This window comes from Chenopodium quinoa, unplaced genomic scaffold (assembly GCF_001683475.1).
Source record: "Chenopodium quinoa cultivar QQ74 unplaced genomic scaffold, ASM168347v1, whole genome shotgun sequence".
Classification (NCBI taxonomy): Eukaryota; Viridiplantae; Streptophyta; class Magnoliopsida; order Caryophyllales; family Amaranthaceae; genus Chenopodium; species Chenopodium quinoa.
Window position 1 is genome coordinate 8,440,986 of NW_018745448.1, and position 13,378 is coordinate 8,454,363.

Sequence of the window (13,378 nt, forward strand, 5' to 3'; positions counted from 1 at the left end):
CACCATGCTTAAGTGTATGATCACAGTAGGGCTCAAGTGTGGGATGGCTTGAAATATTCCCTACAATGACAAACACTACTAGAAATAGGCCGAATTCCGACGGACACGAAAATTCGTCGCAAATCGCAAAATTTTCGACGGAATAAAATTCTGACGGAAATTTCGTAGGAAAGTATATTCCGACGGAAAAATCCGTCAGAAATAAAATAATTTCCAATGAAAATTTCCGTCGAAAAGGTATTTGATAATATTTAAAAAAAAAAAACAAAAAAAATTCGTATAAAAAGCTAATTAAAACCCTAAAAACGCACTCCCTCTCTCTCTTCTTTCAGTTTCCTTTCTCTCTCTCCTCTCTCTAGCCGCACACCCTCTCTCTCTTATTTCTTCATCTACCTTCTCTCTGCATCTCTCCTCTCTTGCTACTCCCTCTCTTCTCTTTATCTCTCCTCCATTGTTGAATTCCGAAGCTAGCCTACGAAGCACCCCGATGTATTTCCCGACCAAGTTCCCGGCATGTTGTGGTTTTAAGGTCAATTTCGACCATGGAAATGCTACATCTAGCGTTTCCATGGTCAAATTTGGCTTTATATAACCAATTTTAAGACCAATTTCAAGACTTTGAATCGTTGTGGTAAATTTTTTGGTCTGAATTTCAACTTTTTTTTGTTTTGTTTTCATTTTTTTTCGGGTTTCAAGTTTACTAGATCAAAAATATGTGGTTATGGTGGCTGTTGAAGTTCGGGTTTAGGGTGTTGGGATTTTAATTTTTTTTTCTTTTTTTTGTTAATTTTTTTTCATTGTGTTTTCATTTTTTGTTTTGTTTTCATTTTTTTCGGGTTTCAAGTTTTCATTTTAATTTTTTTTCTTTGTTTTTTGTTAATTTTTTCGGGTTTGGTGGTAGATCTGGTGGTTGTGGGTGGTGGGGTGGTTCAGGACTGTTGATACGAGTTAGGGGCTGGTGGTTGTGGCGGTGTCTGATGTTGGGTTTTTTGGTGGTTGGAAGTGGTGATACGCCGTGACGGTGGTGGCGCGGCGTATTTTTTTAAATTTCATAAAAGCAATTTTCGACGGAATTTCCGTCGGAAATTTCCGACCGAATTGAATCCGTGGGATTGTTGCAGTGCCTGAAAATATTTTTTCGTCGGAAAATTCTGTCGGAATAGTGTTTCCGACGAAATTTTCGTCGAAAAAGTTCATTTTTCCTACAACTGCTTTTCCGACAACCTTTTCTGACGGAAACCCTATTTCCGACGGATTTTCGTCGGAAACCCTATTTCCGACGGATTTTCGTCGGAAACCCTGATCCCGACGGATTTCAGGATGTTTTCGACGGAATTTTTCCGTCGGAATTCGGCCTATTTCTAGTAGTGAAAAAGGAAGAGAAAAAGCAAGCGGAGTCGTAGCCAAAGTTGGGTGGTAAAAGGACAATCACAAAAAAGATGTGCTGATGTTTCGTGCCCTTGAAAGGAAAACACACAAATTGGATTCACCGGGATCCCTTAAAGCTGTAGAGTCGCAGATAAGGGTAGAGCTTTCTGAAGTAACTTCCAGCAAAAATACTACGGTTTTGAAAGAAGAGGCAAACCTTATAAACACTTCCACTAAGAGAATGGGATCATGCTCAAAACCCTAGAAGTCCCCAGATGACTCATGAGGAAAGCATACACAAATTTAGTGGAAAAAATCCATCTCGAGAAAATTTTGCAATATACAAAATCTTCCATCAGTTGACTTGGGCAGTCTGAAGCCAGAATTCAAAGAGTTGTATGGGTATTAAATACTCGATGAATGAAATACAAGTCCCACGCATAAGAATGAGAATTAATAATAAAAGATACTTGTGCCGGGAGAGTCGATACACTAAAATTACTACGAAAAACCACAGGTTCCCCAGGAACACAATTGTCCTCTAGGATTCGAACGTGGGAACCTGAACTAACCGTCCAAGATAAACCCCGATCGAGGATTGACATGCCTGTTAAAAGACTCTAACAACCCCAAGAATATTTAGAAAACGTACGAGTCTTAAAAGATTAAAGAGCAAGGTACTTGGCAATAAGATGCACAGAAACCAAAAGATGGGGGTGATGGTGAATACACCAACATAATTGCCGAGTAAGAAGAGAATATTTGAAATTTTATAGATGACGAATACCTAAACCCTCTAGACCCTTAGGTATATGAAGAAGAGTCTCCAAGTCAGAGAATCCCTCTCAGCTTTTTGAAGTATAGAAGAGAGAACTTCCATACACAAAACAAACAAATATGAAGGAAGAAGATCCCCCTGTCGAAGACCACACTAAGGTTAAAAAGCCGGTGAAAATTACCTGGTAGAAACGGTAGAAATGCACTGACGGATGATATATGAATCTAATAAGGCGGAAACCCGTAAATCTGTAGAACTTGAGACAAGAAATCCCATTTGACGACCCTTTCATACGCTTTATTCACATCCAACTTGATGGCTACATAAAGTCTCTTTTTAGCCTTTGAGGTATTCATAAATGAAATGACCTTGTGTGCTATCAACACATTATCTGATAATAGAAAACTAGGAATAAAAGCAGTATGAGAATCAGCCACTGAACTGGAAAAACTTAGCAAAGCCGCCCAGTTAGGCACTTCGCAATACATTTACAAATCACGTTGCATAAACCAATAGGCTGAAACTGAGAGATTAGCTCAGATTTATCAACTTTCAGGAAAAGAACGAGGAAGGTACGATTCCATTCCTTTAATTAGTAACCATGAACAAAGAAATGCTGAACCGCTAAGCCAACAAATGTTCCGACCTCAAACCAATGAGTCTTAAAGAAGGCCTATGGAAACCTATTCGGGCCAGGAGATTTGTTGTCATCAATACCAAAAATTGCTGCTTTAATTTCTCGAGGAGTAAAAGGATCCATAAGTGATTGTTGCTGAGCTGAAGAGAGAGATGGTAACTGCAGATCTCCTACCATTTAGAAATTTAGGAGTAATTAAGCAATACCAAAATCTGAATAAAGATCCCTGTAAAAGGCTAAGGCTATAGAAGCGATGCATCCCGAATCTCGTTACCAGGTACCAGCGGAATATCTTAGTCCATAAATCTTATTATGACGCTTTCTAGACGGCATCAAGGAAAAAAGAACACGAGATTGAGAATCTCCCATGGAATCCCATTTTACTTTCTCCTGCTGACGCCAAAAAAGGTAGATTGTTTGTGCCTTTGCAATTTTCTTTTCTTTTATAGTGAGAAAGAGACAACAATCGATGTGCATAGACAAAGTCACATAATCTTCAAAAACTTCTGAAAATAGAGATTTCCAATTAATCCCCTAAACTCATTTGTGAGAAACACACTAATCTAATAGTCATTCTCTAGCAATTGACAAATTCCTATATAGAGAGAACATAGGTAAACCCGGAACAAACAGAGAAACGACATCAAGAACAATGGCTCTAACCTCTAAAACAGACAAACGCCGATTCTCCACCCTGTAAGGTCGCTTTACGTACCCAAAATCAACTGTATCCAAAAGGATAATAGAGGCATGATCCGAGAGCAAAATAGGTTGGTGTAGAACATTTGTATCAGGGTAATCAAGAAACCAAGAAGAGGTGGCATAGGCCCTATCCAACCTTTCAAATATTGGATCGGAATCAGTCCTATTATTAGTCCAAGTGTACTTAGGACTAGAAAACGGAACATCCACCAAGTCCAATCTAGAACGCCACTAAATAAAATATGTCTGGTGTAGAAAAACTACCGCCTAGTTTATCCGAAAGGTATTCTAATTTGTTGAAATCATCAATTAGAATCACATTTGGAATACTTTCAAGAATCCTAGATACTTCCTCTGTTTCTTTTTAGTTGACATGTTTCTTTAGTCACATTTGCCAATGCACTTATTCAATCATTAATATCTTTAATTATCGATAAACAAAAATTATGAAAAGTTGATATTTTGAAAGTATATAACGTGACAAAGATAACAAGATCCCACGTGACTATATTTTTCATTAGGTATAAAGCACAAAACACGGTCAAAGGGAGGTGTGTGAATAGTGCTAAAGTCAAAACGTGTTAACTAAAAAAAACGGAGGTAGTATTAGATATTGCATCCTCGTGGGTTATGAGTATTATGGTTTACAAACACAAAGTATCAATTAGGAGGTCAGTTGGTTTACCGTGAATCCATCCACTTATCCCTACCTTTGTAAGAGTTTAATCAAACAATTATAAATAGTGTTATTCCAACTATGTTCCTTAAAATGTCTAATTACATACTTCCTTCATCTTTTATTTATTGCACCACTTGTCTTTTAAGGAAGCTTTACAAATATTGCACCACATTCATTTTAGGAAACAAAATATATATGTTCCCCAATTCAAATACCCAATATACCCGACCTTTTTTTGTAGCTTTATTCAATTCTTTAGTTTATGTTTACTTTACATGGATAACTTTATAATTTTACCCCCGCCTCTCTCTCTCTACCATACATAGCTTTTTGGCCTCTCTCTCTCTCTCATACATAGCTTTTTGGCTTGCTTATTATAAATATTATTTGAATAATTATACCCTTAAAATGTTTATCTACTTATTTGCCCTTATTAATGTTAGTTGACTCTTCTATTAAACTCTAAAAAATAGAGTGAGGACATTTCCCCTAAAATTTTTTTTTACATACTTTCCCTAATTAATATTACCATCAACTAATTAAAGTGATAACATAAAACCAAACTGAAAGAGATACTTAAACATGACTAGCTATGTCCTATGTCTGTGCATCATGTGCGTTAGCTACCCTTATAATATATAAAATATATAAAATTCCATAAATTGTTATGTCCATTCACTTAAATGAAAATTACAAAAATTTATATACGTCTTATATGAATTGTCCAAAAACTTTTTTATTGAATTAAAATTATTCTTATTGAATTTAAATTATTTTACTGATTCTTACTAAGCTAATATTATTTTTACCGAACTAAAACTTATTTTAATTAAACTAAATTTATTTTTACTGAATTGAAATTATATATATGGAACTAAAATAATTTTTATTGAAATTTCTTTTATAAGGTAAAGTGAACAGGACCCACATCCATTTCAAATTGTTTACAACTTTATGTATTTGAGAGATAAAATAATCTAAAATTGCAAATATTATAAAACAAAGATAATTAAATTTCAAAAGTCGGGATTTTCAAATTTTATATACCACTTATTTCGTTTAACTGTGGGTCTGAACTATGACGCTTTCCCGTGGTTTTAATCTTTCCCATGATTTTAGGACATGTTCTCTTCAGCTTAATTTTAGTTCAGTTTCTAACTTCTTTCTCTCATAAATACTTTAGTTCAGTTCAGTTCACTTCACCTTATCTTACATGTCTCAATGTACGTGGACACTCTATTCTTCAAATTCCACCAATTTGCTTATATATTGCCGTGTTGGCAACATATAAAGGTGGAAACAATATTCGACAAGATTTGAAGACCAAGTAACCCAAAAGTACCTTATATACGGTCAAAATAATCAAAATCAAGATGCATAATCAGAATGCAACGTAGTCCACTCCACAATAAAAACTACTTTTTGCTCTTGTAAAAAAAATAAAAAAAATTAAAAAAAAATAAAATAAAAAAAAAAACTACTTTTTGTAATAGTACATATATTTATGAGAGACATTAACTCAAACGCATGAGATCAGTCAAATTCTAATACAAGTAGTTTCTTTTGTGGTTGATGGAAGGAATTTCTTATCTCCAATACTTTAAGTGATCGGACTCGCTAAAGTTAATTTAATTAAAAGATCAAGTCCAATTGAATTATTCAGTTCAAACTAAATACCTACAAGAAGTAGATCTTGTAAGGGTCGAATAATCTAATACAATAGTATGTAGATCAATCAGTTGAGTTGTCGTCTTCTCAACTTTTAACAACCATTTAAATCTTTAATCCCAATTTCTACTAGTACAGCTTTTGCTTTTATTTTTGGTCAATATTGTTTATCTTTACAAGTTCGATATACTACGTATAATATAAGTGTACATCATTCATTGGAACGGTACAATCTAAATTATAGAGAATTGCAAATTTAATTATGTAACGTGGGGTTTGGGATCCTCATAGCACACCACCCACCCACCATCACCAAAAGAATTGAAAGAGCAATTAAAGTGAAAAGAAGTGTGATTAAATAAATAAATAAACATTGGTACAATTTGAGAGACAACCAGAAATGTAGCTTTCAAAGAAAATCACAAAAATATACTTGTATGCAACAGAGAATATGCCAACCTAACGGTGGAGAATAACTCTTTTTCTCGCACCATTCGTTTTCGTTTTTCATTTGCTTTCTTAAATGGAAATTTCTTCACTTTTTATCCTTTTTTCTTGTGGTTTCTACTTACAACCAAACATTTCCCACTTATTCTCTTTAACTTGACTCTTCCAACTACATTTGGGTTCAACTAATTAAGAATCATGAGGGTCATGTATAAGTTAATTAGGTCAAATCCCATGTTTAAGTCTTCCTAATTATGCTCTTTTCATCATTATTTCATCATATAACACTACTTTTTTATTAGAATAGTATAATTAAGAAGCTCGTGTCTCCAACACTCCATCTTACTAGGCTACTCTAAAGTACAATAAAGTCTTCTTATTTGAGATTCTTAGTTAACGCTCTTCTTATTTGATTCTTAGTTAACGCTTAACCCCATCTATAGTTCAAGATTGTACGGAAAAAATATTTAGAAGTTAAATTTGGTTCGAATTACTAAAGTATAGTTTTCATTTTGTTTTTTTGAAGGAAAGTATAGTTTTCATTTACTTCTACCCCAAATTTAAAGAAAAACCATAATCCGTATTAAAAAAAAAAAAAAAAAAAGTTGTAAATTGTGAAACAGTGAACGTAAGGAAAATGTATACTTCATCAAATTAAAATAATTAAGTATGAAACTATTTTCATTTAATTAAAATAATACCTTGTTTAGTTTTTTTTTTCTTTTTTGAGGGAAATACCTTGTTTGGTATTATTTGACCTTAATTTTTTTTTTTCTCGAAATAAGTTAAAAGTAGGTGATGAATAAAACATACACTAAGGGCCTGTTCACATTTAATGAAATGAGCTGAACTGAACTAACTGAACTGAGGTGAAATGAATATTTTATGAGAGAGGGAAATTAAGAGTTGAACTGAACTGAACTGAAATGATTGGAGCTGAACTGAACTGAAATGATTGGAGCTGAACTAAACTGAACTGAATTTAAGTAAATGTGAACAGGCCCTAATGTAAGGAATTCGTTCAAAAAAAAAAAAAAAAACCTAGAGTAAGGAATAATTAATCTTGTAGATTTTATTGTGTGCCCATGAGCACACATTATAAATTTCTTATCACATACTCCCTATGTCTCCGAAAGAACGATCCATTTGGGTTGATTACGCGGGTAGTAAGAAAGTTAAATAAAAAAAGTAAAAGTATATTGAAAAGATAAATTCACATGGGGTTTGTAAAAAAAATAGAGAGAGAAAGTAATAAAATTACATGGAAAATCAAATTTTTTATATGGAAAATCTAATTTTGAACAAATATTGTTGTAAATTGGTGGGTGTTTAAATGCAAATGGGTCATTCTTTTTGGGACTAAAATTAGGCCAAATGGATCATTCTTTCGGAGATGGAGGTAGTAATACTTAATTCATTTCGAAATATTTACACTATTTTAATTTGAATTTTGCACTTGCCTAAGGTTAACTTTGAGCCTCAAAACAAATACACACTCCATGTCTATTATATTACTCGGAGTATTTATTCAATGTATTTTAAATTTTTAATGCACTATTATTCAATGAATTACTCGGAGTAGTATAACTATATAAGTTATATAAAGGCTACGAGTAATACATTGAATATGTACATTAAGGGTCTGTTCTCTTACGTTGAAATTCAGTTCAGTTCAGTTCAGTTCAGTTCATTTCAGCTCAACTCCTAATTTCCTTCTCTTATAAAATATTCATTTCAGTTCAGTTCAGTTCAGTTCAGCTCAACTCCTAATTTCCTCCTCTTATAAAATATTCATTTCAGTTCAGTTCAGTTTAGTTCAGTTTAGCTCAGTTCAGTTCAGTTCAGTTCAGTTTAGTTCAGCTCAATTCATTTCAGCTCAGTTCAGTTCAACTCCTAATTTCCTTCTCTTATAAAATATTCATTTCAGTTCAGTTCAGTTCAGCTGAGTTCAGTCAATGAGAACATGCCCTAAAATAAAGGATCTTGCTAACGAGCGCCCCGGGGCGTTAGATTAGGATAAATTATATTGGTTGAAATGGTATAAAGTTAGGAATTCAAGACAAAATCATGCGTCGTTCGGTGTAATTAAATAAATCCAATAATATTACAGAGCATTTATATATTACGGAGTAGTAGAAAAAAGAGTAAAAGTAAGATAAATGAATGACAAAAGTCAAAATAGTGTAAATATCTTGAAATGAAGGTACGTAATACGTCAAATTAGCATATAGTGTTCTATAAATGATGCCTGTTAAGAGAGTTAATCCTTATATCAAATTAGTAGGCATATAGAAAAAATTGTTTCATACATGAGATGGCCAATAATATAATACTCCAATTTTTTTATTTCCTCTGTTCTTTTATTATTGATTTATTGCACCACTTGTCTTTTTAGGAAGTTTCACAAATATTGCACCATTTTCTCTTTAGAAAAAAAATTATTTGTGTTCGCATTATAATTATCCAACATACCCTTATTTTTTCACACTTACTCCGTACTTTTTAATTTAACAATATGTCACATGGGCAATTTTATATCTTTACCTTTCTCTCTCTTATTTTTTTTCCACTACCAAAATATTTGTACCTAACCCCTATGGTGCAATAATAAAAAATGGAGGAAGTATATAAATTTGGCAACCTTTCATATATATACGATCACATATTTAACAGACGTGTAATTAGGGCTTACTTTGTTCGTCTTATTTTCACTTAGTTAAAAAAAAAAAGATATAAAATATGATAATTTCATTTACTTAAAATTAGGTGAATACACGTCATTACTTGACAATTGTCTGTGTAGTAACCTAAAACTAGCAGGTTAGAGTTGAGATTATTATTATTACTCCGTATCTCCTCTCTTTATCTCTCCAAGGCCACCTTTCCTCTTTAGTGTTTACCTTAATTATCTATCATTTTTTTTTTTTTTTGAACGGACCTTAATTATCTATCTTTTATTAGTGCATTATTGGATCTAAAGGCTCTGCTTCTGAGTTGTAAGTTGTAACACATACAAGTAGGAGATAGGACACAGTTTTATAAAACCAGCAATCCATGTAAATATGGTAATCGCCTACCATTCTAACAATTTTACTCTGATCCGTATATATATTCGAAGTACTCCGTATATGTTGAACCAAGTGGATTATAGGAAAGTAAAGTGCACTGAATTCTTCCAATATTTCCAAAAATAGATATGTATAATTATTCTTCTACGTTTATCCAGTTTGTTTGTTGCTCACGCTTAATTATCCAAGTACGTTATTTGGTCCACTTTGTAATATTAAATGATTTAAATCAACATGCAATTTTATTCACCTAACAACCTAATCCAAACACATATTTTTGCAAGTGAACCATGATTACGGAGTAGTTTTGTTTTTTTTTTTTTACAACAATAATTATTTTTTTTTGGTACAGTGCATCTTCACCCTATTATCTTGGAAAATGTGACTACTGCCAACCATGACAGTCCCTAGCAGATAAATTTAATGTTCCAATTGGATTTTGGAGAATATTATAATTATCATTATTACATATGGAGTATTAGTTTACACAGTAAGGGTATAAAGGTCTATTCTCTTACGTTGAAATTCAGTTCATTTCAGTTCAGTTCAGCTCAATTCAGTTCAGTTCAGCTCAACTCAGCTCCTAATTTCCTTCTCTTATAAAATATTCATTTCAATTCAGTTCAATTCATTTCAATTCAGTTCAGCTGAGTTCAATTAATGAGAACAGACCCTAAAATATGGGGTGCCCGTAGAGGGAGGATGAGAATCAAACCCAAGTCACTACGGGAAAAGATGAAGGGACACACCGCCCTTCCACTCCATGATCCTCGGAGGACCAAGAATTAATGAGCTAAGCATAGATCACCTTTTAGGGCCTCAATATGATAATTAATTAATTTGAATTAATGATAAATTATTTTAGTAATGATAAATACATTAATAATTATTTTAGTAATGTAGACACCCATTTGTGTCTCCCCAAAACCAAACCCAATGATGAGTACCTTTCATTTCGAATCATAATCGAATGAAGCGAAAGTGTGAAAAGTCTAGTGTTGCGGATAGTTTTAATTTCTTTTCTCTTCTCTCTGTTTTTGAAAACTTTTTTAAGAAAACAGCCAATCCAGTTTGTTTGGTCCATGATATGGGTCCAATAGTAGTGTAGTTGGATGGGGCTTGACAAGAGCTTTCCAACGATATACTATAAGCCCAATTCCGATAAATATTGAGGAAGTTATGGCCAATTTACTAAACTGGGCCCGGTTTGAACTTTATGTGCGGCCCAATGATCTAGGGGAGGGCCTAATATGATTTATCATTCCTAATGCAATTAGGAATGGTTTTCGTCTTCTAGATTCTCCTAGAAGGTTCTTTTCATTCCTAATTCAGTTATCATTGATAAATTGACCTTTGTTGACTTTTCAGAGTTTTAATTAAAATCAAAAAAGCATTTTCGAGGAAAAGATACGATTTTATCCTCCTGTACGGCAAACTTATCTGATTTTCAAAAATGCGTCAAAAACAGGCCTAGCGCCTGACTCCAGGCATTGGCGCCTGGAACCAGGCCTGGCGCCTGGCGCTAGCCATTGGCGCCTGGTGCTAGCCATTGGCGCCAATTAGCCGGTGCTGGCGCCAGCTCTGTTTCGGTTGCGCCAGGACTCGGTTCTGTTATTTTATCTTTTTGGCTGATTTTCTCTTGAATAACGCATTAAAAACTCCGTTTTCATTCACCAATTCTCATCAACATTCGTCTATATTCATCTATAATCAGTTTTCATCCGCTAATTCTCATCAAGATTTCCTTAATAAATTCTCTAATTAATTCATCTTTCTCTCTCTCTCTTTTTAAACTTTGCTTTTTAAATACAAAATTCCGCATTCACAAGATCTAGAAACACCTAGCCATATTCGAAGTTGTCTTCGCCCTAGACGTGAAAGGTTTAATTTCTGAGGGTTTGGTCCCAAATCTCTCTTTCAATTATTTAATTTAATTGTTTTGTTTATTATTTTCCTTGAAGTTACTAACGTGTGTATTTTGTTATTAGAAAGAGGTACGAGGCATCAAAGCAAGTGCTTTAATGGTTTTAATTAATATTATGATGTAGAAATCACGTTTATGTTGTTATGATATTCCTAGAATCATGTCTAGGGTAATTTTAATATTAAATATGATTGTTACGATGCTTCCTACATTCTTCCTAATATTTATGATTGTTAGTATCATGTTAGGGTCAAAGCTTTGATTTTTATTGCTTAGTGACATGCTAGGATTTGTTATTAATCTTGTAAGCATCATGCCTAGGATCTTGCTATTATTATTACGCTTTAATATTAACATGAACATGATTATGATTATAATTGTTATAATTTATGAATATTATTATTATTATTATTATATTTTGATGATGATTATTTTATTTATGATGATATTATTGTTATTGTAATTATTATTCATGATTATTATTTTACTTATGAATTTTGATTATTTATTATGTTTCTTTATGCTTGTTTTCTTTATTGCTCACGCCTTTGATGCATGTTTAAAGGGAATTTGGTACTTGTAATCACGCTTAATAAGATAATTAATAATCTTGTTTAGGGTTAATGTGATTATAATTTCAAGTGATCGCCAATAATAGATTTTTTTGTGCATTAAATTCAACCAACATAGATTAAACAAGTTTAGGGTTAATCATATTGATTGAATGTTAGTCAGAAAGCGCACATGAATACGATCAGAATAAAGTAGAGGCCTATTATTAGGGCAGGTTCAATCTCTTTTAGGTTGGATTTGTACCTTCATCCCCAAACCCTTATTTGGACCAAGACCTTATGGAGTTGACGATCTCTTGGATCGTTAAGGGGTGTAACCTTCACCCTGTGAACGGTTTACAAGTTCCTAAAACTTGTTGGCGAATCTTTTGCTCTATCTTCTTCCCTTTTGGACGCCACCGTACTTTAGTGTATGATCACAGTGGGTTCAAGCTAGGGGTTAACGCTTGAAATTTATTCCCTACAGTTTTTGGCGACTCCACTGGGGAGGATTTCTATTTTAATTCTTGAATTTGTTTTGGCAATGATTTAGAATGAGTGGATGAGACTTGAAATGTTTTAAGTATTTCATGTGCGTAATTTTGATGAACATTATTGTCATATGCATAAAAAAGATCTCATTGGAAAGACCATCCATAATGAGTTAAAAACATAGGATTTTACACGTAGGAAATTTGAGAAATATCTTTCACAACTAGGACCGAAATAACACCGTGCGAAACTGGAAAATTTTATCGAGCACAGACACCTGCTGAGGTATGTGGGAAGTAGCGCCAGAGGCCAGAGCTTGGCACCAGCAATTTAGCCGTAGCGCCAGACGCCAGTAATGGCGCCAGGCGCTACAGTTAAAAGCTAGCGCCAGTCTCTGATTGCTGGCGCCAATTTCCCCCAATACCGAGCCAGAAATATGCGTTCTAATTTCGACTGGTTTTTCGTATTGTTTGCTTGATCCTACTTCCTGATTGAATTTTTTCTCACTTTTCTGAAACCCATATGTGTTCTACATATGGACATAACCCTCTGGGCATTCATGCTCCATCTACCCGATTGAACGCTCTGTGCAACAAAGGGTACATCCGAGATTGTTGAATTCACCAAACCATGGAAGCGAGTTTTTCTAAACTCGCGGTGTCCCATCCACTTGCGCCAACCCTTCACGGTTAGGCTTCCGCGCGGTGCATCCGGACAATTAACCATGGACCCTCTATTGACTAAACCATATCTCTAACTTTAGAGAACTAGAGCCATGGTTAGTTTGCGAACTCATTGCATCATATTGTGCATACTCGAGTAATTATGCATTATTTGTTGTGCATATATATTATGATTTCTCTTAACCGTTTGTTGACTTGTGTTGAGATTAAATAAATTAATGACCTAAAGAACTTTGCCTAATTAATTAATTAATTAATTTGAGTCAATAAAGTCTAATATTTTAATCGGAATTGACCTAGTACGACTTTAGGCATACCCCAACTGACTAATAACACCGAAAACAGTCCCAGATCGAAGCTCCAATATTGGCGCCAAGGTCT

The 13,378-nt window shown here is 33.8% G+C and overlaps 1 protein-coding gene across 1 annotated transcript; it reads right to left on the bottom strand.

Moving 5' to 3' along the window:
* Positions 1-3,353: 3,353 nt before the first annotated feature.
* Positions 3,354-3,860, bottom strand: LOC110713762. Its single transcript, XM_021892207.1, has 2 exons — positions 3,805-3,860; positions 3,354-3,705 (listed from the first exon to the last, which is right to left on the bottom strand). The coding sequence occupies exons 1-2, from the start codon at positions 3,858-3,860 to the stop codon at positions 3,354-3,356; spliced, it is 408 nt and encodes a 135-aa protein (XP_021747899.1).
* Positions 3,861-13,378: the final 9,518 nt, after the last annotated feature.